Source organism: Fundulus heteroclitus, chromosome 19, assembly GCF_011125445.2.
Source record: "Fundulus heteroclitus isolate FHET01 chromosome 19, MU-UCD_Fhet_4.1, whole genome shotgun sequence".
In the NCBI taxonomy this organism is placed as follows: domain Eukaryota; kingdom Metazoa; phylum Chordata; class Actinopteri; order Cyprinodontiformes; family Fundulidae; genus Fundulus; species Fundulus heteroclitus.
Window position 1 is genome coordinate 11,198,454 of NC_046379.1, and position 24,505 is coordinate 11,222,958.

The following is a 24,505-nucleotide window of genomic DNA, read 5'->3' on the forward strand; positions in this document are numbered from 1 at the left end:
ACCCACCAATAAACTGTCATTGTCTCATCTGATCATAAAACATTTTCAAGAAAACTCTTGCCCTCTTCAGGTGGGCAATCGTAAATTTCAGTAATGCTTAAAATTGTGGATCTTGGAGCAGCCGCTTCTTTCTTGATTGAATGTAAAACTCACGTCAATGTGGATTAGTGATCCAACATGGTGGTTTCTACTAAAATATCACCATATTTCTTGTTGAACTGACTGCTAACTCACGAGCTCTAGCCAGTTGTGGTTAGAAAAACTTCACCTTTAGGTTTCCAGTAGAAAATTGTGACAGAGTGACAAACAAAAGACGATCAAAACGTAAGCACTGCAAAAAAAATATTAACGTACGCTCCAGCTATCAGCAGCACAATGCGAAGACACATTTAAAATCACTGCAACCCTGTGCTTAAACTAGCATGAAAACGATACAGAGAGGACAGACAACACTGAAAAATGCCTTCGCATCTCAGCTTCCACATTTGTGCGCTAGGTCTGCTGCAATAACAAGCATTTTTGTTGCAAATGATATGAGTTCATTTTTTGTTTTGGAAAATCAAGGATCTAGAAGACATAACAAGGAAGAAACAAAACTACAGCACAGTACAGCTCTGGTGGTGGAGGAGTGCAAAGCTAAAGTGATTCAGACGCTGAAAGAGGCAGAAAGCAATTAAAGATTATCCCAAACACACATCAAATGTTTGGCGGTGTAAAGGTGAGGCTATCAAACCTCAGGAGACTTTTACTGTCAGGCATGGTGCTGGAAACATCATGCTGAGGGTCTTATTAGGCAAAAAGTTAAAAGAATACCAGAGAATACCAATAAACTCATAAATCAAGGTTGAAACTTGGACTAAAGCAAGGTATTCTAACAGGACAATGATCTCAAACACAAACAGGGTTAGGTATTGATAAAGTAGGCTCGCAGCAAGCTTCTTGAAAAGGCCCAAGGAGAACCCAATGAAAAATATATAAATAAGCCATGAAGCAATTTAAAGGAACTCTACCATATCTGGTAAGAGCGATGTTCAAATATCCAGTAAGAATTATGCTAGAAGCTTATGGAGGGCTACCTAAAAGTGCTGGATTCTCTACAACCTGATGAGAGTCAATTATTCACATATTAGTCAGTATGTAAGCATTTGTGCCAGTTTGTATATTTAGACCCTGTGTTGTTCAGAAAACCCTCCAAATAAAATCTAACTTTTCCAACTAAATCTTGCTTTTAAGTATCTATTCAATTTCTAGATTTTATCATCATTCATCATAAACAGAAAAGTTCAAACGCATCGATAAAAGCTCAAAGTTAATACTGCATTCATGTTCTGATGAAGTGTATGTAAACCTCTGATGTGCACTGTGAATGCATCTTACCTTTATGGTAGAAAAACTTTTTATAGTAGTAGGCTCCCAGGTCCACGTGTTCCACGATGTACTGTTTGCCCTTTTCGCTGACGGCGCTCGGTCCCTCCTTCGGTCCCTCGAGAACCGCTACTCCAGCGTTAGTGCAGTGTGTGCTCAAAGATGTTTCATACAAATGACTTTCTCCCTTCAGGGTCCCCGAGCTACTGCTGCCCGTTCCTCCACCCACAAGTCCGTGGTACCCTGCCCCACCCAGTCCCAGCCGACGCCACCCGTTCCCATCCGTGCCGATCTCGTTGCGGAAGCAGGGGCAGCTCAGCAGCATTTCGTTGCTCTGCTCGTCGCCGGCGTCCAAGCTTGGGCTGTCTCTGGAGCTGAGCTCTTCTTGGCTGCCGCTGGGGGAGCTGTAAGGCAGGCTGTGGGTGGATGAGAGAGTGGAGGTGGCGGAGGCTACGGCGGCAGCGGACGCTCCGGTGGTGGTGTTTATCCTCTTCCCTGCAGTCTGTCGAAGCTGGGTAATTTCGTTGAGGTCGAAGAGGATGCTCTGAGCGTCGTAGTGGGCGAAGCCTTTCTGACAAACCCAGGGTTTAGGAGGGGGGGCTGTGTCCTCCGTCCGACTGTCCTCCACATCAGAACCGGCTCTCGAAGAGTCCAACTCACCTCGTACGCTCTTAAGCTTCCGGAATATAGACTCCCCTCCCGTTTCGGACTTGGTGCGTCTTTTTGGAGGCTTGTCCCTATCTCTGGGTCTCAGCAGATGTCCGTCTGGGACGTCCTCCTGAAGCTCCTGAAGCTTTATCCCCACGTTCAGAATGTCCTCTAGGTTTTCCGGAGCCGGGCTGCGCTGGTCGGCTTTATCCTCTTGATAACCTTTCAGCATTTCAAAAAAGCTGTCCTTAGCTATTCCGTGCTGATCTATTGACGACGTGCTGCCATATTCCCGGTGAAGAGGGGACCATTTAGCCGCTGCCGACGGCGCCCAGTCTTCGCCGCTGTCTCCGCTGCCCTCCATCTCGCTGATGGCCATGTCGCTGTTGCTGCGCTGACGGACGCGCCTCTGTCGTGGGTTTTTGTGTGCAGGACCTCTGTAGTCTCCTGGGGCCAGGTAACGGCCGTCGGGGCTGTAGCTGTTAGGCGGCGCGTGGGTTCGGTTCCTCAGGGAGTTATGGATGTTACGTAGCATAGAGGAGTCCTGAGGGCTCAGAACAGAACCTAACTTAATGTGACCTTTGATAACAGACGGGACGCCGGCTCCAGAGTCTGAGAGCCACTGAGAACCTGGAAGGTCTTTTCTCGGGGGCCAGTCGGCCACCCGAGCCCGGACACCCATTTTAGGCACTCCTGTGGTCACACCGGCGTGGTAGTTGTCTGAGCGGGCCGGCAAAGCCCCTCCATTAACTGGCCGAAGACGCCCGGTGTAAAACTCGTTAGTGGCAGGGATGGAGCCCCCAACCGTGCACTCCATTGGTGGGCGCTTCAGGCTGGTCATGACACAAGTGCCAACGGGTTAAAGGCACTTAGCAGACGGGCATGGTTGCTTCTGGGACTGGATGCTACTCGCTGACCTCATGAGCAAATTTGATTGTTGGGATCAACAAGTGAAGAGGCAAGAGAGCTCCTCAGCACTCCAGCTTGCATAATGCCTCCTTAGCTGCACCAATGCTGACGCTTGTCATGTTTCCAAGTCCAATCGCAGAATCCTGAAAAGATATTGAAACGTATGTTAGGATTGTGCGGAAATATCCACAGCAGGAGATGACCAAGAGTTTAACTGTATCTGCATTGTGGCGCAAAACCTCCCCTGCGATAAAGAAATATATTTCCTCATGAAATATATTCATGAGGAAATTATCCTCACACAGGATTTGTAACAAAACAGAAATCCTCTTTGTTAAAATTACATCCAAGTTAACAAATAAATGCATATATAACATAGCTATGAACAAATATAAAACAGAGAGATATGATTGATTGATTGATTGATTGACAAAAAGAAATCTTTAATATGCATGTTCTGAAAGATGCCACAAAATGATCTAAAATATGTAGAAGTACATATCTAAGCCACAAGATGCACACGTGTCTGCAGAACGAAATATAAATATGCCATTTCCCCTCAGTGAATACAGATATATAAAAGTTAGAGAAATCTTTCATTTCAGATAAGGCAGTATACTTTTCAAACCAATTTCAGCAAAAGCCTTAAGGGATAAAAATAGAAATGCAGGTTTAAAAGAAGAGTACGACTAAATATACTTTTTCACTGTAAACTATACAAGGATTGGTATAACAAGATTTTAGAGCCTTGTATAAGTATTCACACTCATTGTGATTTTTTTGTCACTGATCAACATAAAGTTGTTTATAGTTACAAGGTTGAAGTAAAAATAAAATAAAAACTCTGAGGTTCATTTATATTCTATATTATGGCTCAGGACTTTTCAACTTTTGATATTATATGGTGAGCATCTTTGTACAGAAGTCCTGCAACAGATTATCAACTGCACTTTGACTGGGCCATTCTAACACATAATGTCATTCGATCTAAACTTTTTCATTGCAGCTCTACCTGTAGGCTTTGGGTCATTGTCCCATCGAACGGTGAATCACCACTACAGATTTTATAACTTCTGACCAGTTTCCCTCCTCCCTGCTGAGCAAAATCCTCTCTACGGCATGATGCAGGTTGGATGCATTACATTTTATTTAGGGATATCAGAATAAAGAGGGCTGAACATAAATGCATACCATATTGTTCTGATGTATATTCGCAAAAAAAAACCCCAGTCTAAACAACATGCCTCTTTGTCTTTTCATGTTACAATTATGCACTAGCTGATCCATCACTTAAAAGTCAAATGAAACACACCTTGGAAAAATTGAAGTGGGGTGAATGCTTTTGCATATTCTATAAAGAACTTCAATCTTTCAAGCAGCAAATGTTCAAGTCCATCAGTTTGAGACTTGAGTGTTCTTAATTTGTTTGCTAAACTATAGTTGCTAAGATCAAACAATCTTATATCAAAAAGCACAGAGGCTCTTAAATGTCATGTGAAAAATGGGCAGTGATCCTCTGCCTGACAAATCGGGCCAATTTGGCAGTGATACACAGAGTGAGATTAAATCTCTTCCTTACCTGGCAAGCTTTGCCTCTGATCACATTGGCCACTAGCTGTAAGTGCACAGCGAAAGCCCTCCGCTCAGACACTTTCACACTCAAAACATCAGGATCCATAATGTTCAACAAGAAAGAAAAGGGACAGACAAGAAAAAAGATGCTCCGCTTTCAGCTTAAGCATAAAAAGAAAGTTAGAAAATGGATGTTTGAAATAATAAAAAAAAAAAGAGTAAATGTATTATGCCTGAGAAGAATTGGCACATTTTCACAGGGGAGAAGATGATTCAGATACGGGTCAAATGCTCCCTAGACGGCACAGCTTGTTTGATGTATCAACAGAGATTTACAAGTCAAGTGAAGACTGCAGGAGAGAGAAATCCCAAAGCTCTGCAGCGTAGACGATTCAGTTTTTAGAGCTGCCTCAGTCAGAACATCCTCAGCTGGCCAACACTAAGGTTTTCTGACAAAGCAACTTTACACTATGTTTTCAATTTCCCCTTTACTTTTCTTACTTGTTGTTGCATCAGTCCAACTCAACCCTTTCCATCATTATTACAGTGAAGCTGACAGCGTGAATTTAGCAGCAAGGGGGTGATAATGTTGCAGAGTTTTGCATTTTTATAAGCAGCCCTTTAGAAAACTTGCACTGTAGCAATGTATCGATTTTGCAAATGTGTGAAAAAAAAGTACATTAACTTTAAGCATCTTTAGGCATCGATACTTTACAAAACTATACATAAACCTTTTGGCTCCTTTACTCCGTCCACCTAAACCAACAAGCTAAGCAATAATAGGAGAAGCAGCTGAGCGGCCCAAGGTAACTCTGGTGGAGCTGCACAGATCCACAGCTCAGGTGGGATAATTTGTGGACAAGTAAATTGTTGGTCATGCAATCTATAAATACTGGGAAGACTGAAAAGAGGAATGACACCGTTGTAAGAAAGCCACAGAGCATATGGGACACAACAAAAAGTCTTATGCAACCCAAATTAAACCTTTTGAGTTGCAAAATGTTTTGTGTTGTGGAAAAAAAACATTGCACGTCAGTCTAGCCAGAACCCATCGTCCCATGGTGAAACATGGCGATGGCAGTATCATGCTGTCGGGACCATTTTCTTAATCAGAGAGAAGGAAGCAGGTCAAAGTTAACGTGAAGTTGGACAGGGCAAAATAAAAGAAGAAAACCTGGAAGAGGCAGAAATTAAGTTGTGAGAATAGACTCTCATCGGGATAAATTTAAGCAATTTTGCAAAGAACAAATTGTTCTCTAGATGTGCAAACCTGGTGGAGATTAGGGCTGGGCGATATGAACCAAAAATATTACACTAAATGATGACATATATTTATCTCAATATGTTTTTCTTTTCATTTAATTATAAAAATAATTATAAATTATAAATTATTAATAATTATAAATTAATTATTTAATTATAAAAAGGCATTTCTGATTCAAAGCTTAATCACAAATTTCTCACAGGCACATTTTTTTTTTACAAACAGCTGTAGATAAATATGAAAAATAACATACAGGAATACATAGAAGTATAATTCTAATGCAACAATATGGTCTCATCTTATATCGCTTTTAAAAAAATCTTGATATTTGACTAAGTGCAGTAACTATGCGTTTGAAGGACTAAGTTAGACTTTCAAATAGGGGTGGACAATATTTCAATATCAATATATATCATAATATATAAAGGTGATATGACATTTCCAATATTTCAATATACATTACAGTCTATAATTACAGCATTTGTCACTGAGTAACGGTCTGGGTTTTATGTAATTTCATGTATTTTATTTTTTAAACCAAATATTTCTAAAAGGTTATATCGGAGCAGTTTTATAAACAAGGTAAAATAATTGTTATAAGTTTGTACAGGCATATGCTTTCTTTGCAGTCTTTCTGAGGCTTTTATTTTGTTTATATTGATATCGTAATTATATCGTATCAATCAAAATTAAGAAATGTATCGTAATATACGTTTTGGCCATATCGTCCAGCCCTACTTTCAAACCAGAAAAAAAACAAACAATGCATGTCAACATCAAAGCATGGTAGGAGCATTATGCTGAAGGTCCAGTACACTCCCAGTATTACTGCAACAATGCACATCAATGATGGAATAATCAACAGGACTTGAGCCTGTATTTAAAATCTTGCCCATCCTATCTGGTGTGGATAGGAGACATTTCAAAATAGATTAAAATTTGGCCACCAAGTCTTTAATACCGAATTAGTAAAATTTTGTTGCTGTATAATCATTTAATTTCATTATTATGACATTTATGCCCATTAAGAGTTTATAAATTCGTAACCATCGAGGTATATCCTTATCTAATTCTATTTCGACAGGATTCTTGGCATGTGTAGGTAAATGTATGAATGAGAGACACACTGTAAAGTTTATCGGCATAACGGGGTCAATCTTTGATTGCTTGGTCCCACTAACATGCTGTGGGGTAAAAGGGAAGGAACCAATGCTCCTAGAGAGGAAAATAAAATTTAAAACTAGCAGAAAGTAAAAGACAGAAACAAACAATCCACTCTACACAAGGGCTTTTGTTCCAACTTATCCCGCCAGCCTCATCTGTTTAAGGTATTTTTCTTCACAGGTTTTATAGAACATCCCCAGACTGCTTATCACTGTTGACTGGATTCATTCAGATTCCTCTAATTAAGACTTTAACCTTTTGGCTCAAACCCGACTTATGACTGTTCATAAGTCGGGTTTGAGCGATACACACAGCCTGATGTGTATTGCTCAGAACGCCTCCCAGCATCTTGTGACATAACACACACAAATTACAGGGGAAAGACAGACAGGACAGATGAATCACATCATGAATCAGAAACATGAACATAGTAAATCATGAGTAAAATACTTCTTTCAGCCGGGGTCCCACAGTGGGAAATGTTTTTTGCTGAGCTGGCTGGCCTGCTTGTTGTCCCTTGGATAAAGGGCAACAAGCTGCAGTTGAAAGAGTCTTCATCCTGGGTTTTCAAACAGAGAAGGGACGAGATTTCCCAGCACACTGGGCAAGTGTTACCAAAGCTTTGACAAAAGATTCAAGGGATTGCCCTACAGGCTTGTAATTACCGCGTGCTTGAATGGGATAAGGGGCTGTTTGCCTGACACTATTGGCTTTCAAACAGGCACCCAACCATTTAGGCCAGTGGCTGTCCCTGGCTCCTAATCTTTCTCCCCTCCGAGGGCCGCCTGGGCTGTCGGGCAGCAGACACAAAGGTCCCTCTGTGCTGGCTCGGGCAAAACCGGGGCCCCATTCCAACACACTGAAGTCTTTGAAAATTGCTTGGCACGGGAGCCTCGCATCAGCGGTGTACATGGGGCTGGCCAGAATGACCAGATGAATTAAAAGCTTGGCGAAGTGGTGAACAAAGCCTGAACCAGATTAAGTTCAAGATAAAATAAACTTCAAAAACCAGGAATTACACATGGGCCGGTATGAGATTCTCACAATGTGATAATATGGAGTAAAAATACCAGTTTGACAATATTTAAGCAAAATTGTTAAAGACGTATAACACAACTTGCTATTATTTAAAAAAAAAGGAAAGCAGTAATAATAATGCAATATTCTGAACAATACAATCTTGTTATTTTAATTTAGATACATAGCTCCCTCTAAGTGCTCTTTTTGTCATTCTGCTTTTTATAGAGCAACAAGTATAGCATCTGATATTAGCTTCTTAATTAGTCAGGCAATCTGCTCTAGTAGAGCCTTTTTTAGCTGCTTAACAGAAATTACACTTGGAAACAAAAAAAAGGAAAAAAAAATAAATAAAAAAAATGTAAGAGCTGCATGTTAGCCTGCTGAGTGGCAGTGAGCAGCAGCAGGTAGGGCCGCTTTAAGCCATGTTTCTCAGACTTTAGAATAATATGACCCAATACTTTAGCAGTTTCACGGTCGTAACTTATTTATACCTGCATGGAGACCGAGCCACGTCTACAACTTGGTGACCCATTATCAGTAATCTGAAAAGAGGAGGCAGGATGTAAACTGACATAAATTATTACAAAACTGAGCAGATAAATTAGCTCCTCTTTACCCCTCGTGGCTGTTTCTGTTGAAATATAGTTTTTCAAGCTGCTGAAAGACGTTTGCGGAGTTATCTAAGACAACATGGATTTCTGTGTAACATTCTGTCCGTGGTTAGACTTATTAACGAGCAAACATGCAGTTGGTTTTAATGTCGCCATTTTGACTGGTATTATTTATTTATCGCTAAGGTTGACTCCAAATGCATAGTGACCCTTTCATCTGAGACAGGATTGCTTGGTCTTCTAATTAAAAGGTGTCGTTTCTTGCGCTTCCTCCAAAGCCGCTCGCTGTTTGCCAAGCGTCAGAAAAAAAAAAAATAAATAAATAAAAAAAAAAAAAAAAAAAAAAAGAAATTACACTTGTATCTTTCTAACAATAATTTTACAATAGCAATACAGAAGAGTGGCACTTCTTACGGTTTACACACAACTTTCCGCGTTTTTTGTGACTGGAAATTTTTCCAAACAGTCAAATTGATCTTTTTTTTTTTTTTTTTTTTTTTTTTTGCAACCAAAATTATAATAGACTTCTTTCAGCCAGTTGAGCTGCAGTGCACAGCAACAGATGGTTGAGGAGCACTGGCCATCATACATCCTGGGGTAATTGATCTAGGAGAGAAACCCTGACACCGGTCTTCCCAGTGACATTGTCCAGCCAGCACAGAAGGATGATACAGTCCAACCAGCAAGTCCTCAAGTCTACCTGGGGTCTCCTCCCAGATGGACCTGGCCAAAACAAAAACGTAAAAGGGAAGCACCCACAAGAAATCCTGATCAGATGCCTTAACCACCAAAGCTGACTCTATCAAAATAATGGAGCTCCTTACTCTGTCTCCAAGGCTGAGCTCAGCCAGTGTGCGAAGGAAACTTTGTATCCAGGATCTTGTTCTTTCAGGATGATCCATATCTCATGACCATAGGAGAGGGCTGTAACATAGATTGACTAGTAAATCCGAAGCCTTGCTTTTGGGCTCAGATTTTTCTTCATCACGAAACGCCGGAGCCGTGCAAAGCTTGTACAGACAAGGCATCAATCAGTCTATCTATCCACAGTTCCACTGGAGCGTCACTTGTGAACAAGCCATCAAGATATTTTACCTCCTCCACCTATAACAGAGACTATAAGAGGGGGAACATTTCACACAACAATCCTTCTCTGGCATCTTGTTAAAAGAATCTTATACCGTACAGTATGACCCAAAATACTGATCGTTTTGAAACTGTCACTTCTCAAACCTCGGTATACCTTGAGGACTGTAATCAAACCACGCATAGTAGGAAAAGGTGAAGGGTCAAGGATAACAGACAAACACGTAAAATGACCAGCTGTCATCTGGTTACACACACACACTCTTTTTTGCAACATAATAACATGTAGGCGCATAATGAGAAATCAAGTGACTCCTACAAAAACCCATTTCCCAATTACACAGGGAGTGTTGGGAAGCAAGAGGTAAACTAAAGTTTACCATAGAGAGCCACAAGCACAGCGGACTCTCAACCATTTACAACTCCTACAATCTGTCTGACTTTACCCACTATGTTGTCTGGTTTCTCATCCAGTTCGTATATTTGGCAGCAAACTAACCACTTGCCTGCTTATTCTATTGAGCAAACCTGAAAAGCAAACACCCCGAGGGGATGTTCGCAGACAAACGACACAAGCAGCACCCGACCGCAAGCCGGAATCCTGGAATTGCACCGATTTCAGGAAGTTATGAATACTTGAGCGAGAGGAGAAGTGGGGCATGTTTGGGCAATAAGTGCAGCACTGACTATCACACTTTTATATGAATGCACAATAGAGTTCTGATCTATGCACGACCCGCTGGAATAAGGTGAGTGTAATACAGGATATGTGGAATGCTTTAAAAACCAACAGAGCGTTAAGATTTTATGGTGCAAATTGTCCTGTGATGTGCTGCTGCTTTTGCTGCTCGGCCCCATCTCTGGGCCTCTCTCTGTCTCTGCAGCACAGCTCAGTAAGTAGTGGGCAGAGCTAACTACTGGCAAGGCAAATTTCCCTCACTGGCTTTACATGAGGAGACAGTTCTGGAGGAGTGCCAGTGCATATTCATTGCCATCATATCCAGCAGAGTATTCTTCCCCTCCTTTTATCTAGAAACCCCTCCGCCGAGGTTTAACGTGGGAGAGAGAGAGGGGGGGAAATAAACACTTCAAACACTTCACAGTCGAGTGAGTGACGGAAAACCTGCAAAACTATTTCTAATTATCTGGGTGGACAACTGGTTCGCTCTTAGTGGCTTTGTCAAAATTCAAGAGGGTCTATTAGCTCGTATAAAAGCGAACTGCACGGTGAGCAGCTTAGGTGGTCCCTTTATGTAAGAACCACAATTTCTCCATTCTAATGACTGATGACAAGCTGTCAGAACAAACCACTGAAGAAAGTCTGCAGCCATATGTCTTACTTGGACAACTTTCTGCTCTGTAAAAACACTGAGTAACAAACACTGAGCCTGGGCTGATTTAGATCAAGATATGCCCTCATCGGCTTAAGAAAGTTGCATTTAAGGGAAGCATTAGGAGGAGAAGCTGTGTGCCGCTGCCTGCAGAGGAATGTAAAAAATTCCAACGAGCTGGCTGTCGAACTGCACCAGTTTGACGGTGCGGTTAAAAACTGGAAGTCAGCTTTAGGCTGCACTTTCCCTTTGCCTGACACCGACTCCAAAGACTCCATTAGAGACATTATACTGCTGTACAAAGACGGGCACATGCTGAGACAAAAGGCCAAGACAAAGTTCAGAGCACCAAACTATACAACACAACATCAACAGAAAAAGACACTCGTGGAAATAATCCCTGCTAACTGATGACAGATAACCTGTTTTAATCTCATTAACAGCATTTTCTGTTCTTTCCAAGAGGCTGAGGGAACTATTTCTTAAATAGAAAATAGAGAAACAAAGCAAAAAGTCTAACCTGACTCTCACTAGATGGATGTAGTTCCACTGAGATCCACACGGATCCACACATCCTTCTGGAATGGCTGCCATAGACCAATTCATTGTTATTGTTTTGATCCGGGTTTTTTGCGCAATGCGCGCCGGACTGGTAGACAAAAGGTGAACACACTGGTGGAGGAAAACAAAGGACACGAGGATTTCTCGACGTATTTTTCTTCTTTAGATAGCGTATCACAAGATCGTTATAAGAGTAGGTTGGTGGTTGATGGTATCAGATTGCCAGATTCACACAGCAAAAGCCCGAAGGGATGGAGCGAGTCTGTGAAATGCTGGCCAAGTGTTCCGTAACTATACATAAGTACAGCTATAGCTATACAGCTACCTTATTAACACACTGCAAAAATGGATCAAAAATAAGTAAAATGTTCTTAAAATTAGTGTATTTATCCTTGATTTGAGCAGGTAAATAAGATGATTTGCCAATGGAATAAGAATTTTGCACTTAAAATAGGAACAATTCATCTCAATCATCTTATTTCAAGTGCAGTATGTCTAATTATCTTATTATCTTATTAATACCACATAAAATAGACGAGCCAATGAGGATCGCCGGGTGGGATTTTCGTAGATATGACGTATCAGAGAAGCGGCTATTTTAATTCAGACAACCATGGCGGCTCGCAGCGAGGATGCGAGCCGCCATGCTGTGCCCGGCAAAAGCTGACCCAGGAAATGTCCCAGATTTCAGTGTATCATGATGGAGTAGAAAAGTTTCACGCAGCAAGAGGTATTTACCCGGTCCTGCCGCTGTCCCGACGTAGCAGAAGAGCTGAGCCAAACACACCTTTCCCCGCCCCGTCGGCGTTGCAGATCGGGCCAAACAAACCAACAGAGACTCTGTGCCCTCCCGCTTAGCAAAATCAGAGATGTCCCGGGTTTTCATTAGAGAAATCTGGTGACCCGGTAACGTTTATATTCTATTTCATCAGTGTTGTCCAATCTACCGAATATTAATTATTTAAAAGAACACCAGAGAATGGCTTTGAAGGTTTTTGTTAGTGGAAACGATGGTTTTAGTTTCGATGTGAGCGGTTGAAGTAGCACGTCGGCAAAGATGACGGACAAGTTATTTATCCAATCATATGCAAAGATTTTTGATAAGGCTCCCCCTTCTGAAATACATCTCCAATGGAGCAATCCCAGATGGATGTTTGGAGCTCTGCGGAATTAAATCCACCTGGCAAAAGTCAGGTTACAAAAAGTCTGACTGGAATCAAAAGTATCACAGCCTGGCTCGTAAGGGTGTAAAATAAGAAGCTTTTCAATAAGTAAACTTAAATTAAGGCAAAATAAATCATTAATCAGGAATAACAACAGTAGTGCATGTGAGTATCAATAGATCAGTTGTGTCTGGTGTGAATGTTTATAGAACAGTGATTGCGCAATGTTTTATGGTGAAACAAATATATCCAAACAAGCAAAGATATAACCAAATCAGACCAAACCAAATACCTGGACTGCCTGCTATGGGGAGAGCAAGGACAGCCTATGGTATTAGGAGCAGACAGGTAACATTGGTCCCAGGTGTTCCCAATCACCTGCAGACTCCAAATCACTTCGCCTGACAGACAGAATGGCAAATATTAAGGCAGGCAAAGACAGGAGTTGTCACAGACGGTATTGATCTTGACCAGCAACTTAAACATCTGACCCTTTCCTATCAATGAAAGCATCATGCCTAAGAGCTACCAGGTCATGTCAACCATGACACTCTTCGGTGTGGAAGTTGTTACTAAGAAAGGAAGGATCAAAGTTGACATTTATTACTGGCAGTGAGGTATCTAAAAGAAGAAGTTTGGAGTCTGCTGTTCTGAACATTTTTCTTCTTATATATATTTATGGATATTTAAAGAAAATTGCTGTCTGCCACAGGACTTGAACTCATGCCCATCTAGGAAATGTTTCCTTATGTTGAAGAGAAAGAGTAGATTAACCCAGATATGACCTCAGGACACTTATTTTTTTTTGTAAAACACTGTTAACTATAGTCCTTAAAGGGAAATTCAAATCATCTAAAATAAAATCTGTATTGGCAGGTTACAAATAACAACAACCACACATTTCTGGTCAGTAAGTCTCCATCAAAATATTTTTCTTCAATGCTAGACTTGTCAGTTAAAGTCTTCATTTGGGTTGCATAATGTTAGAAAAACATGTAAATGAGATGTCATTCCTATAACTCTAAGTTATAATAAACCAACATGACTGACTCTTCTTTTACTTCATCAAAATGGCCTCGACACTTGTTGTGAGCCTACGATCTTGGCCACTGATAATACACATCAAGTTTGAACACAGAGGGTTTAAAGCAAGGCTGCGCAGTTTCACAAGTTTAACAATATCGTAATCACAGATTGCAACATGCATATCGCAAAGAACCGCCTGGAGTACAATAAGTGTTAGCTAATCATTTAAACAGACATTAACGTTTTTTTATGTTTTTTTCTCAAGCTATTATCATTATTACATTTACCAATATTATTGCATATTGGAACTTTTCCTAATATGGTGCAGCCCCAGTTTAAAAGTCTAACAGGCCAAAAATATTATTAGCATGCAGAGTTTGAATGCAGTGCACTTGAAATAAAATATTGAATATATAATTGCATCCAAATCGGCATTTACAGTTGAAATATTGCATGCTTTGATACTGCCATAATGATTACAATTCAGTATATTTTGCAACTCTGGTCTGATCTCATCCCAAACTGAAATGGTACGCTGTAAATTGACATAGAATTGCTTAATTCACTAAACATAAATGTTGCTTTCAAATGCAAAACATCTCCCCTCTACCTTCTTACAATTGTAACAGAAGACATTTGGAAACACAATAATAACTAATTTTCTAATGGATTATCACACTACTGGATGAAAGTGACAAATGTCATAGAAACCATGACTTTAATAATCTTATTTGTACAGTCTGTTATGGAAATACCCTATCTTTCATTTGTAATATTGCATTAAATTTCAAGTAAATGCCTTTTAGCCATATTAATAGCAGTACGGTAAATTACTATATTACAAGTTGGACTCTAACTTTAAATATAGGATTAAAAAGAAGATTAATATCTTTAATTGCAATGGTTCATATTGTCAAATAAAAATTCACAATCACTACAGCTGTTGTGCTGAACTCTCTTTTGTTTAAAGCTTTTTTTATTAAGAGGACTTTCCCCATTTTCCATCATAGCATTCAATTTGATCTTAAGGGCAGATTTTTTAAATGAATTTGGTCCAATTATGCAAAAATCAGCAAAGTGTTTAGTATCCATACGTTACAATCTCTTGCAATACAAACTGCCAAAATAAAGGCCATTTCTAGGGCTCATGTAAAAACTGTACCCGTCCAGAGGGCTACAGAAGCTATGGAGATGAATAAGCTTACGTAAACAATAGATATAACGCACAGAACACACTATTAGTACATTTGGGTTTTTTCCTAATGAGTTGTCTTCATCTTCCACTGTTTACATCTGAATGATAAACCAAAGAGAGGTAAAGAAAAAATACATTCTTACTAAACACATCTGTGTGCACATGCCCTCAGACCGCACTGGCAGACCCAGAAGCGAGTGGCAACAACAGAACGGCACCATATTTGCTCTGGGATTGCTATTATCAGTCAACAAGATTCCTTTGTTGATTCACACAACCCTGTTGCTGAGAAAAACAAAGAGCGGTCTTGACTTGTGTTGCCTACGCTGACAAAGATAAAAATCAAACGGTGATGTTCCCCCCACCTCTTCGTAACGATGCATTTGTTTAAGAGCTAAGTTGTTGCATCTCATCCTGCTCACAGCTAAATATATATAGTAGGCTGAGGAGTCAAGCTTCTACTAAATTATGTTTCATTAAGATATTTGCATCATCTCTAGTATCTAATCCAGTGACGTTATCAGTAAGTGGTCATGCGGAAAGTATTTTCTGGTATGTAACCAGGGCAGAGATTATTCCTGAAAGAATTCTGATGTGCTTGTTCGGACAGGGATAAATCTCGCTTCGACATTCCATCATGAAATGAAAACAAATCCATTTGCTTGTGTTCTTGGTTTTCTATCTCAGCTTCTCCTAAATGCAAATTGTGGCTAAAATAAAACGTGCATGCAAACAAATAAAAAAGCAAAACATGAATTATATTTTTAAAGCGATTTGTTGGCGTAGGCCAGTGATGCTAACGTCTGTATCCCCCACCATAAGACACTAGCAGCCAGTTCACCGTTACACCTGTACGGTTCTTACTTTACTACTGCAAATCAAAATCTTTAAGTCATGTTTGTTTTTCTAAGCTAGTTGTCTCGTGAGCATACAGTGGGAACAGAGATGAAACCCTTGTCTCTCTGGTTGCATTGCATGTGGGGAATAAAGATTAACCCTCCACTATGTCGCTGCTTACTTCCAATGAAAATCTTAGTTGCTCTTAATCGTTCTGATGATCGTCATCAAATACAGTCACAGATCCATTCTGACCGGTGATCAGACATTTTCTCATTGTAGTCATAGGCCAAATATGAAAGTGGATTATTAGTAGGTTTACTGTTTGGTAGCTTTAATAGATGTTCTATGTGTGGATGGGACTATAAAACTATTTCAAACAGTAAAACTATTACCCAACAAACACAGCAATAAAGCTCAAAGTTCATCTAGCCAGCGGCAAGTCTAACATGATTCTAGTCAGTCTGTAATTAATGTGCAAACCGTTTGTCACACAGAGTGATCCAAACGTAGTCATGCCTGGAACCTTTTCATTTTTTGCCACGTCATATCCCCAAATCTGAGCGTATTTTATAGAGATTTTAAGAGACCGGTGAACATAAAGTAGTACATAATAGTTCATTGGGAAATGGAAGAAAAGGGATAATTGGTTTTATTCAGTGTCTCCAACCCCGACCCTCTCTGACTTTGCAGAAACTCCTTCTGCAGCAATTAGAGCTCTAAGCATTTTGGAGTATGTCCCCACCAATGTTTTTTTTTTTTTTACATCTGGAGCGTGAATTTTTTTTCCCAAACCTTCTTTGCATATAACTGAAGTTCAGTAACATTGAATGGACAGAGTCTGTGAGCATCAGTTTTCAATTCTTGCAGAATAATCCCTTCAGCCCGATACTGCCATCATGCTTCACCCTGGGGGTGGTATGCTGAGGGTTATGTGAGGTGCTGTTTTCTGCCACACAAAGCACTTGGCATGTGGACCAAAAGGTTTTCTCTTTTTCCTAAAATTTCCCCAGATTTCCTGTATATTCTAAATGCATCGTGGCAAACATTTAATATGAACTTATTGCTTCCACTGTTCCACCAAGACCAGATTTAGTGAAGACAGGAAATGCTGTGTGGTTGCTAGAGGGGAGATGTGCCCTAGGTTGGAAACAAACGACCGGAGATGGCAGTGTATTTGTCCAGTTTAACATTGGTCTGACACATATTGCAAACAGTCAATCACAACACGAAAGTTGAAATCAGCACCTCTCTGATAGCGTTCTTTTTTTTCTCCACTGTACGGTAAGACTATAACACAATGGTCGCACTTGTGACATCGACGGCGCATTATTTGTCGCAGACTGTGATGCACTGGACCCTAAAAGTCTGACTTGTCACGTAAACATGTAGGCTCAAAAACTGAGTTTTTAGAAATCTCCACTTTAGCTGGAGTTTTAACAAGCATTCGTTTTTAAAGACGTAAAATGGAGTTTACTTGTGGATGAAATGCCTAACCGCATCAAAATGTATTAGGTTTTTCAGGTATCCGGCTACGTGTGGACTAGGCCAAAATGACACATGTGTGAACTCTTATTAGACTCTTATCAGCTGAACAACCATTACTCTTCGGTGAGCAACTGTGACATCCATTTGCCGTCAGATGTATGCCGTTTTAAATGTGTTTATTTTGTAGACTTCTACTCTGGAGGATTTAGGTGGTCTTGGAGGCAATTAAAAGTTTCTATTTTAAGACTTTGACTAAACAGCAGTATAATTTTAACAGCAGTGTAGTTGCAGGATTTCCTATTTGGTCTCACAGTAAAATGAAGTCATTATTTGTGTTTCGCAACCTTTTTTCCTGTTGAACTTGAGCAATGTCAGTACAAATGCAATAAGATAATTTTCCTGCACTGCGCCTTGTCAAACAGCACTTTGTGGGGCTGAGACAGAGAGGCCTTTCTTTTAAGTCCCCTAACAAAAATGTCCCCTAACTAATATGTGAAATGTAGTAAAATCGAGCGTTACCAAACAGATAATCACAGCTTGGCGTGAGGCTAACATAAATTCTCTATGTAAGTGTTGGGATGAGGCAGTTCCTATCAGCTGTGAATTAAAATAGAAGGATGGGAGAGTAGCAACAGTGTAATTAACGGCATTGAAGTACAGAAAGGGGGTTGAGTGAATAGTTTGTGTGCTTGCTGTCTATAATTTAGCCTCTCCACTTCAAGGGGGAAGGGAATCAGCCAGGGGTGGACCAGCAAACACTTTAAAACTAGCTATTACTTCACTCTCGAATCAGAGAGACTTGAGAGCAAACAAATCAGTGTAAGCCCCCAGTGTTGCTGGAGTGGCACACGCATGTAGCCTGCACAGACTGACTGTGACTGCTCCACTGGACCGATGGCCCGTCATCCACAGCAGCCGCTACAGAGTAGAGGAGCAAAATGATTGTTATTCAGTCATAAAACGCAGACAACATAAGCAGAATAAATTAAACGTTAATTATAACATTGGGATTTTGATTGTATGAAGTCAGAGGCCGGATATCGGATGTAAAAGTGTGCTGAATCCCTGGATGCCCCTAGCATCAGTCATGCTGCAGGCCAGAGGCGTCCAGTGAACATACACAAGCTGAACACTAGAGAGCCATGCTATCTGCATGTGTACCCATCAATGATAAGCAGCTTTAGGCAAACTAAACTTTGGGCATTAGGTAATATAATTATATTAAGGCATGACCTCACTGTTCTGACTGGAAACAACTAACTGATCAGAAATTGAGTTTTAGTCTAATCACCGGCACTATTCAGTGGCTCGCAAAAGTTATTCACGTGTTGTTTTGTTGGTTTTACCTTGCCTGCATGCTGAATTCTCGCGGTATTCGTGCGTTCACAATCAAGAATCCATCTTATCCCGCTCCCGTCTCAACCGTTTGAGACCAACCCAAAACGGGTCAACCAATCACGATGCAGTATTATGGTTTAAGGTGGTGCATATAGCTGTGTATGTAAGCAAGATGTACTGAGCCCACAGCCAAATCAAAAAAAACATGGCAGCGCAGGAGGACGCACGCGTAGCTGCTGCTATCACATTTGTCAGAATCCATGATTGTCAGGAATGTCAGTATCCAAATAAGTGCGCTTTTATCAGCTTAACTTGTGGTTTTTCATGGCACCTGCTGCTTAGGTGGTAGGTGGGTACTAGGTGTCATTTCACATAATCAGCTCAGAATGTTTTACCTAATGTCCTTCCTTTCCCCAAACGGATTCGTCATTGACAGACCCAGATTGATAATGTGCAGAATGGCTTGCCAGGTTAGTGTAGGTCTATCGCATGACATTACAATAGTATGTGATTGTAATCTGACACGTGAAAAACTTCAAGGTTTATTAAAAAAAACTTTTGCAAACCCCCTTAAAACCCCTTTTGAATATTTTGTTAATATCTGCACCATGCTTGAAGGCAGTTACAATGTTTGTCTGTAAAAGGAAAGCAGTATTAGGATCAGCAAACGTGTCCCATTAGCACATTAGCTTACTCAAAGTAGATGCTCTTGAATAGTGGCTGCTTCATGCATGGTGTTGTTTTATAACTATAACAAGACTTTCTTAAAGCCATGCAGGAACATCTCTACAACAAGTTTACAGGGAAGGTTCCACACTTATGCATTGTTGTGTGCTGCTCCGCCTGGAACACAAACAGACAAAGATCACAGGCTGCACTGCATGTGTGAATACCGCAATAGGAAGTAAGAGCAAAGTCATAAATATCCAAGAGTGTCATCAATAAAGAATTTCTGCAAGAAGATGCAAAGTTTGATAACCCACAAAGACAACCTGTCCCAGCAAGGCCTTCTGCCAGAGTGAAGAAATCATATTCATTTCTGCAAAAACAGAATGAAGTCTCAAGTGCGAGATTTCCTGAGGCAGGCAGTAAAAGTTAGCATGCAGGATAGTTTGAAATATATGTTCTACACAAGGACATGAAAGGGTAAATGGAAAAATAAGTATGAGTTCTTATTAGGTTACAGTTAGAATACATACCAACAAAAACTTTCTTCGAGGGCATCCCTGAATACAAGTGCATGCCACACTTTTCAGATTTTTTTTATTTTTTTTTGACAAGAGAATGTAGAAAACCATGCAACCACTTGATCAGCTCCATTACATGAAAATAAAATACATTTCACAAACCCTAGAGTGACATTTACTATCACACAATGAAGTCACTAAATTTATAGATCAAGTCCAAACGTGGCTGTTTGGTGTTTCATAGTTTGTGGGAAAGTGATCTTATGGAAGTCGAGGTGGTTTGACCAAACAGATTAAAGAAGGCAGGGCCCCCCGCAAGTAAATATACGAAACCGGAGCTCCACCGCAGCAGCACCGGCACCACTGACCACAAGCTGTTTACGCCGTCCGCAGAGGATGTAATCAAATCTGTCATAAGCTGCTCTGCACGTGCCCTGTAGTTCATTTTCATCAATCACGCTGATCTCCTGATCGATCAGCAGCTGCTTGGCCCACACAGATATCTCTGCAGCAATCAGGACGAAGCACATAAATTCATTAGATTACACTGATTGATGATGGGGGAATGTTTCCACTGTGCAGCTTCACTACAGACTAGCATATGCTGCTCGGGAAGAACATAAGCTGCAAAGCAATGAAATGAAAACTGCCAGAATTGAAGCGAAAGCTTGATAAATATGCCCTCACACTGGGCAAACCCTTCCTCTACGGTCGCCAGACATTAAATGTGTGCTCAGTAAACAAGATTTGCAAGCACCTTTGGGCTTGCAAGGTAATAAGGTAAGGTTCTTGCCAGGTAGGCATTTTAATAATGGTGGAAGAGACAAAGGAAGACCTTCTTATTATCATCTGGGTGGAAAGTCTCACGGGTATTTGTAATGCCTCTGGAGAGCACTGATCGTCTGTCTTCGCTTACAGCAGACTGGTTTTTCACATATGAAGGCTCAGGTTTTCCACAGTTATCGCTTCTGTGCGTGAGAAATAACAACGTGCTCCTAATTCACCGTTCTCAAGCTGGGAAACCCGGAGGTGTGAGCCCAAAATCCGACTACAAGAACGGCTTTGCAAAGTCACACACGTAAACAGTTTCCAGGCATCGATTCTGGCACGTGTCCAGAGCAGAGCCGAGTTCACTTCCAGTCCAATTATAAACGGTCGGGCCGCGGAGTTAATCAATTCATACAGAGCCGAATAAGTCAGCTAGTGTTGCGTAACTGCGGTGCCCTGCTCAATCACGACATGTCAGGAAGCCGTACTGCAAACCTTGCACAGCACGTCGCTGCTGGTCGCACGGCCAGCCCTGTGACTGTGGTTTGCAATGCCCTGAAACCAGTCCAGTCTCATTTAAAGCAGCAGATACAGCAAGTTTAATTGTGCTTGTACCCCCACTCAAATCCCCCCAAAAATACATTAACTAGCAATGAAGTAGTTGTGTTCTGATTTGGATTTAATCAGGACTCTGCTACCTCATAGGCTTCATGTTTTTTTTTTTCCCAGCCCCTCCTTTGCACGGTGTTTCTCTGGTTACTGTTGCTGCTGTTTCACACCTGATTTAGTGCCTGCTGCAAATGAGGCAAAGAGAAAGACATACTGCAGAAATGGGCAAAATGCATGCAGGTGCAGGTTGCCTTTTTTAATGGCAGCTAGCAGCCGACGGTGACTCCCATCTAATCAGCATTCAAGTCAAGCGCGAGAGCCATGTAAACACTGGCACGACTCTACCTCACCTCCTCCCAGCAACAGTGGTGATAAGAGCTGAACTAAGCAGCAGTTCTGTGGAAAGATCCCTGAAAACAAAACCCATAAGAGGAATTTCAGCAATGCGCGCCGTGCGGTTGGTTACACTCGGGCTTCTTGTGAAGGAAAAGCGAGGCTGGGTATGAAGGAGCTGATCAATGAAACACAAAGGCAACAGACAGCAAGAGAGGAAAAGCTGGAACGGCAGCCCCCGTTTGTTATGAACCGACTCGGTCTGCCCTTTTCACCTGAAGCAACATGGAAAACAAGGGGCTGTGGCGCAACTCTGCAGTCGTACACCAGTGTTGCACATTGCATGCGGCACCTTGCAACAGTATTCACGTGCTGCTCCAAACATTTTCCCATTTTGCGGCGCTGCAACCACAGACCAGCAAAAACGCGATTGTGAAGCAGAAGGAAAAGGACAAACACTTTTCAACATCCCTTACAAAAATAAAATAAAATAAAATGTATGCCACAAATTTGTGTTTATAGCTCTAAAGAAAACCACCAACTGCCCTCAGAACTCCTGATTTGTAAATAGTATCCGTCGTGTGGATCAATTGATCTAGGTACAGAAGTGTTTTGTGAAGGCCTCAGGCATTTGTTAGAAAACATTAGTCCAATGGCCTAAGCAGTGGCCTACTGGTCAGATGTCGGCAACATTAAACTTTTTGGTACGCATGGTGAAAAACTAACACTGCACATGACCCTGAACGCATCATCTCCACGGTAACACATGGTGTTGGGAGCATCATGCTGTGGGGATGCTTTTCTTCAGCAGGGACAGAAAAGCTGTTCAGAGTGGATGGACTTAATGGATGGACTTAAACACACATCAATGGTTGAGCTAGATAATGTAAAACCTTGATAGTAGCCAGATGCATGATGGTAGCTTTTGTCACATTGCATTGTACAATGGAGCATGTTGTTCTCTGCTACAACATTTTTTTCCCCTACAGTAGAATTGTATCGGAAAGATCTGTCCAACAATGAATGGACGTGAAGGATCAGGTCTTACTGCTCTTAACATCCGTCGGGCCAAATATTTTCTAACAAACTGGCCGATAATTACACACGGACAACTGGGCTATATAGAGGCTAAAAGTGACGCAAACAAATCGGCCAAGTTTCATCTTTTAAACATACAACCAAAGGTAAAAAGGAATGCTCTAAATCAAAGAATCCAACAAAGATAAAAATAAAACATCTGGACGTCTATTCTGAAGCTGAAGAAGTTTCGCTTCCCATCCAGGAAGCTTTCTCAATTCAAAATGTGAATTGAGAAAGCTTCCCGGATGGGATTGATCATGAGCTGGATGACTGAGAATTTTCACCAACATTTAGATCAAAGAATATCCTTGTGATAGAATGGAATTCAACCAGACAAATTCAATTTTGAGAAGCTGTAGCAAGTCTTGAAAATTTATGTTTATCAATGTTCTCCATTAAAATGGTAAATGGTAAATGGCTTGTACTTGTATAGCGCTTTAACTAGTCTTGACGAGCTCCAAAGCGCTTCACACTACAGTTCAGTCATTCACCCACATTCACACCCTGATGGTGGTGAGCTATGTTAGTAGCTACAGCTGCCCTGGGGCAGACTGACAGAGGCATTAAATAGAACAAAAAAGGAGCTATTTGGGAAAGAAGAATTGGCAGGAGTTTCATCACAAGCTGGTAACCAAAAGGCTCGCAGCTGTAAGTGCAGCAAAAAATGTATTCTCCAAATCACGGACAAAAGAGGGTGCAATTTTTATTTGCATTTCTAAAACGTTTTGAAAACTATGCATCATTTTATTCACACTTCACTATATTGAACTACTTTGTAGTTGCCTGTCACATAAAACCACGATAAAACACATTACGGCATGTGTAACGTGAAAAAGTGCGAGTGGTATGAGAACTTTCGCAAGGCCCTCTATATACCACACTAATTAACATAAATTCAAGGCTAATCAGGTTTTCCCAGAATAACTTAAGCAATCAAGATGAGTAAAGAGACACTCCACATGGAACATTTCCCTGCACCCCACTCACTAAACCTGACACACGTATTTGTTTAAGCAGCCATTTCAATCTTGCCGAGGGAACGTTTGCTTTAACATGGTCTGAATCTTCCCGCTGAGATTTATTGAGAGCGCAAAGCGGGCTGGAAATTAATTCCCCTCGTTCCAAGGCAAAGGATTGTGGAGTTCTGGAGCAATCTGATGCAGGATTATTCCCGTTTTAGTACAGGAAAGTAAGCCTCCCTCTCTTTTGATCAGCGCATTCCTAGAGCTCGACTTTTAAATATCATAAGAGACAGCCTCACGCCGTTTGCTGCTGTGCTCCCGTCCCAGGTTTATTACACAACACATAATAGAAGTTGCTTCTGGAAGTAACAAAAGTGTTGCCAACATGAAGAGGGAAGTAGAAAAGTTGAGCAGACCTGCTTATGTGTGGAGATAGCGGCTGCATGCAGGAAAGAGGGGAGGGCAGCAGCAAAAATCGACCCCCTCCGCTCTGCGTTTTTTTTTTTTTTTTTTTGGATTTTGGAATTATTTTCCGAAGCTGCCCGCACAGGCTCTGCGTGAGGCGTGGGCTTCCAGCTCGGCCCGATGTTTTGATTCTCCTCAAAGAGGAGTTCTGTAATCCCCTTCCAGAGAAAGTGAACGGGCCAAGAAGGGGGAGACGGCGAAGCAACTGGCAGACGTGTCGAGACAATGCCGAGCACGTCGTTGCAGCGCGGCAGCAGGGATAGCCTGCAGCAACACATCGTCACCGTCATCATCATCGCAATCCCAGTTTTCATTGTGGAACACTGAAAGACAGCTCTTATTATTCCGATCAGCTCCTCGTCCTGTTGCTGAATCTGTGTCCCGCGTCGTACTATTTTCAGCCCCTGTGAGGTTTGAAGGGAGGAAAGCGGGGGGGGAATTTCTCAGCGTCTGATCTCTGCCTCACTGTGGGTTCTGGTTGGGGCTGGGAATCTGGAGGCAGGATGAGGGGAACCAGTTGCAC

General features: G+C 41.3%; 1 protein-coding gene across 1 annotated transcript in view; it reads right to left on the minus strand.

Moving 5' to 3' along the window:
* The window catches only part of LOC105938391 (signal-induced proliferation-associated 1-like protein 1), a 55,252-nt gene that overhangs the window by 23,619 nt on the left and 7,128 nt on the right, over positions 1 to 24,505 (minus strand). The window contains exon 2 of the mRNA XM_012880106.3: positions 1,378 to 3,065. Within this exon, the coding sequence (XP_012735560.2) occupies positions 1,378 to 2,854 (1,477 nt within the window). The 5' untranslated portion in view covers positions 2,855 to 3,065. The remainder of the gene's footprint in view (positions 1 to 1,377; positions 3,066 to 24,505) is intronic.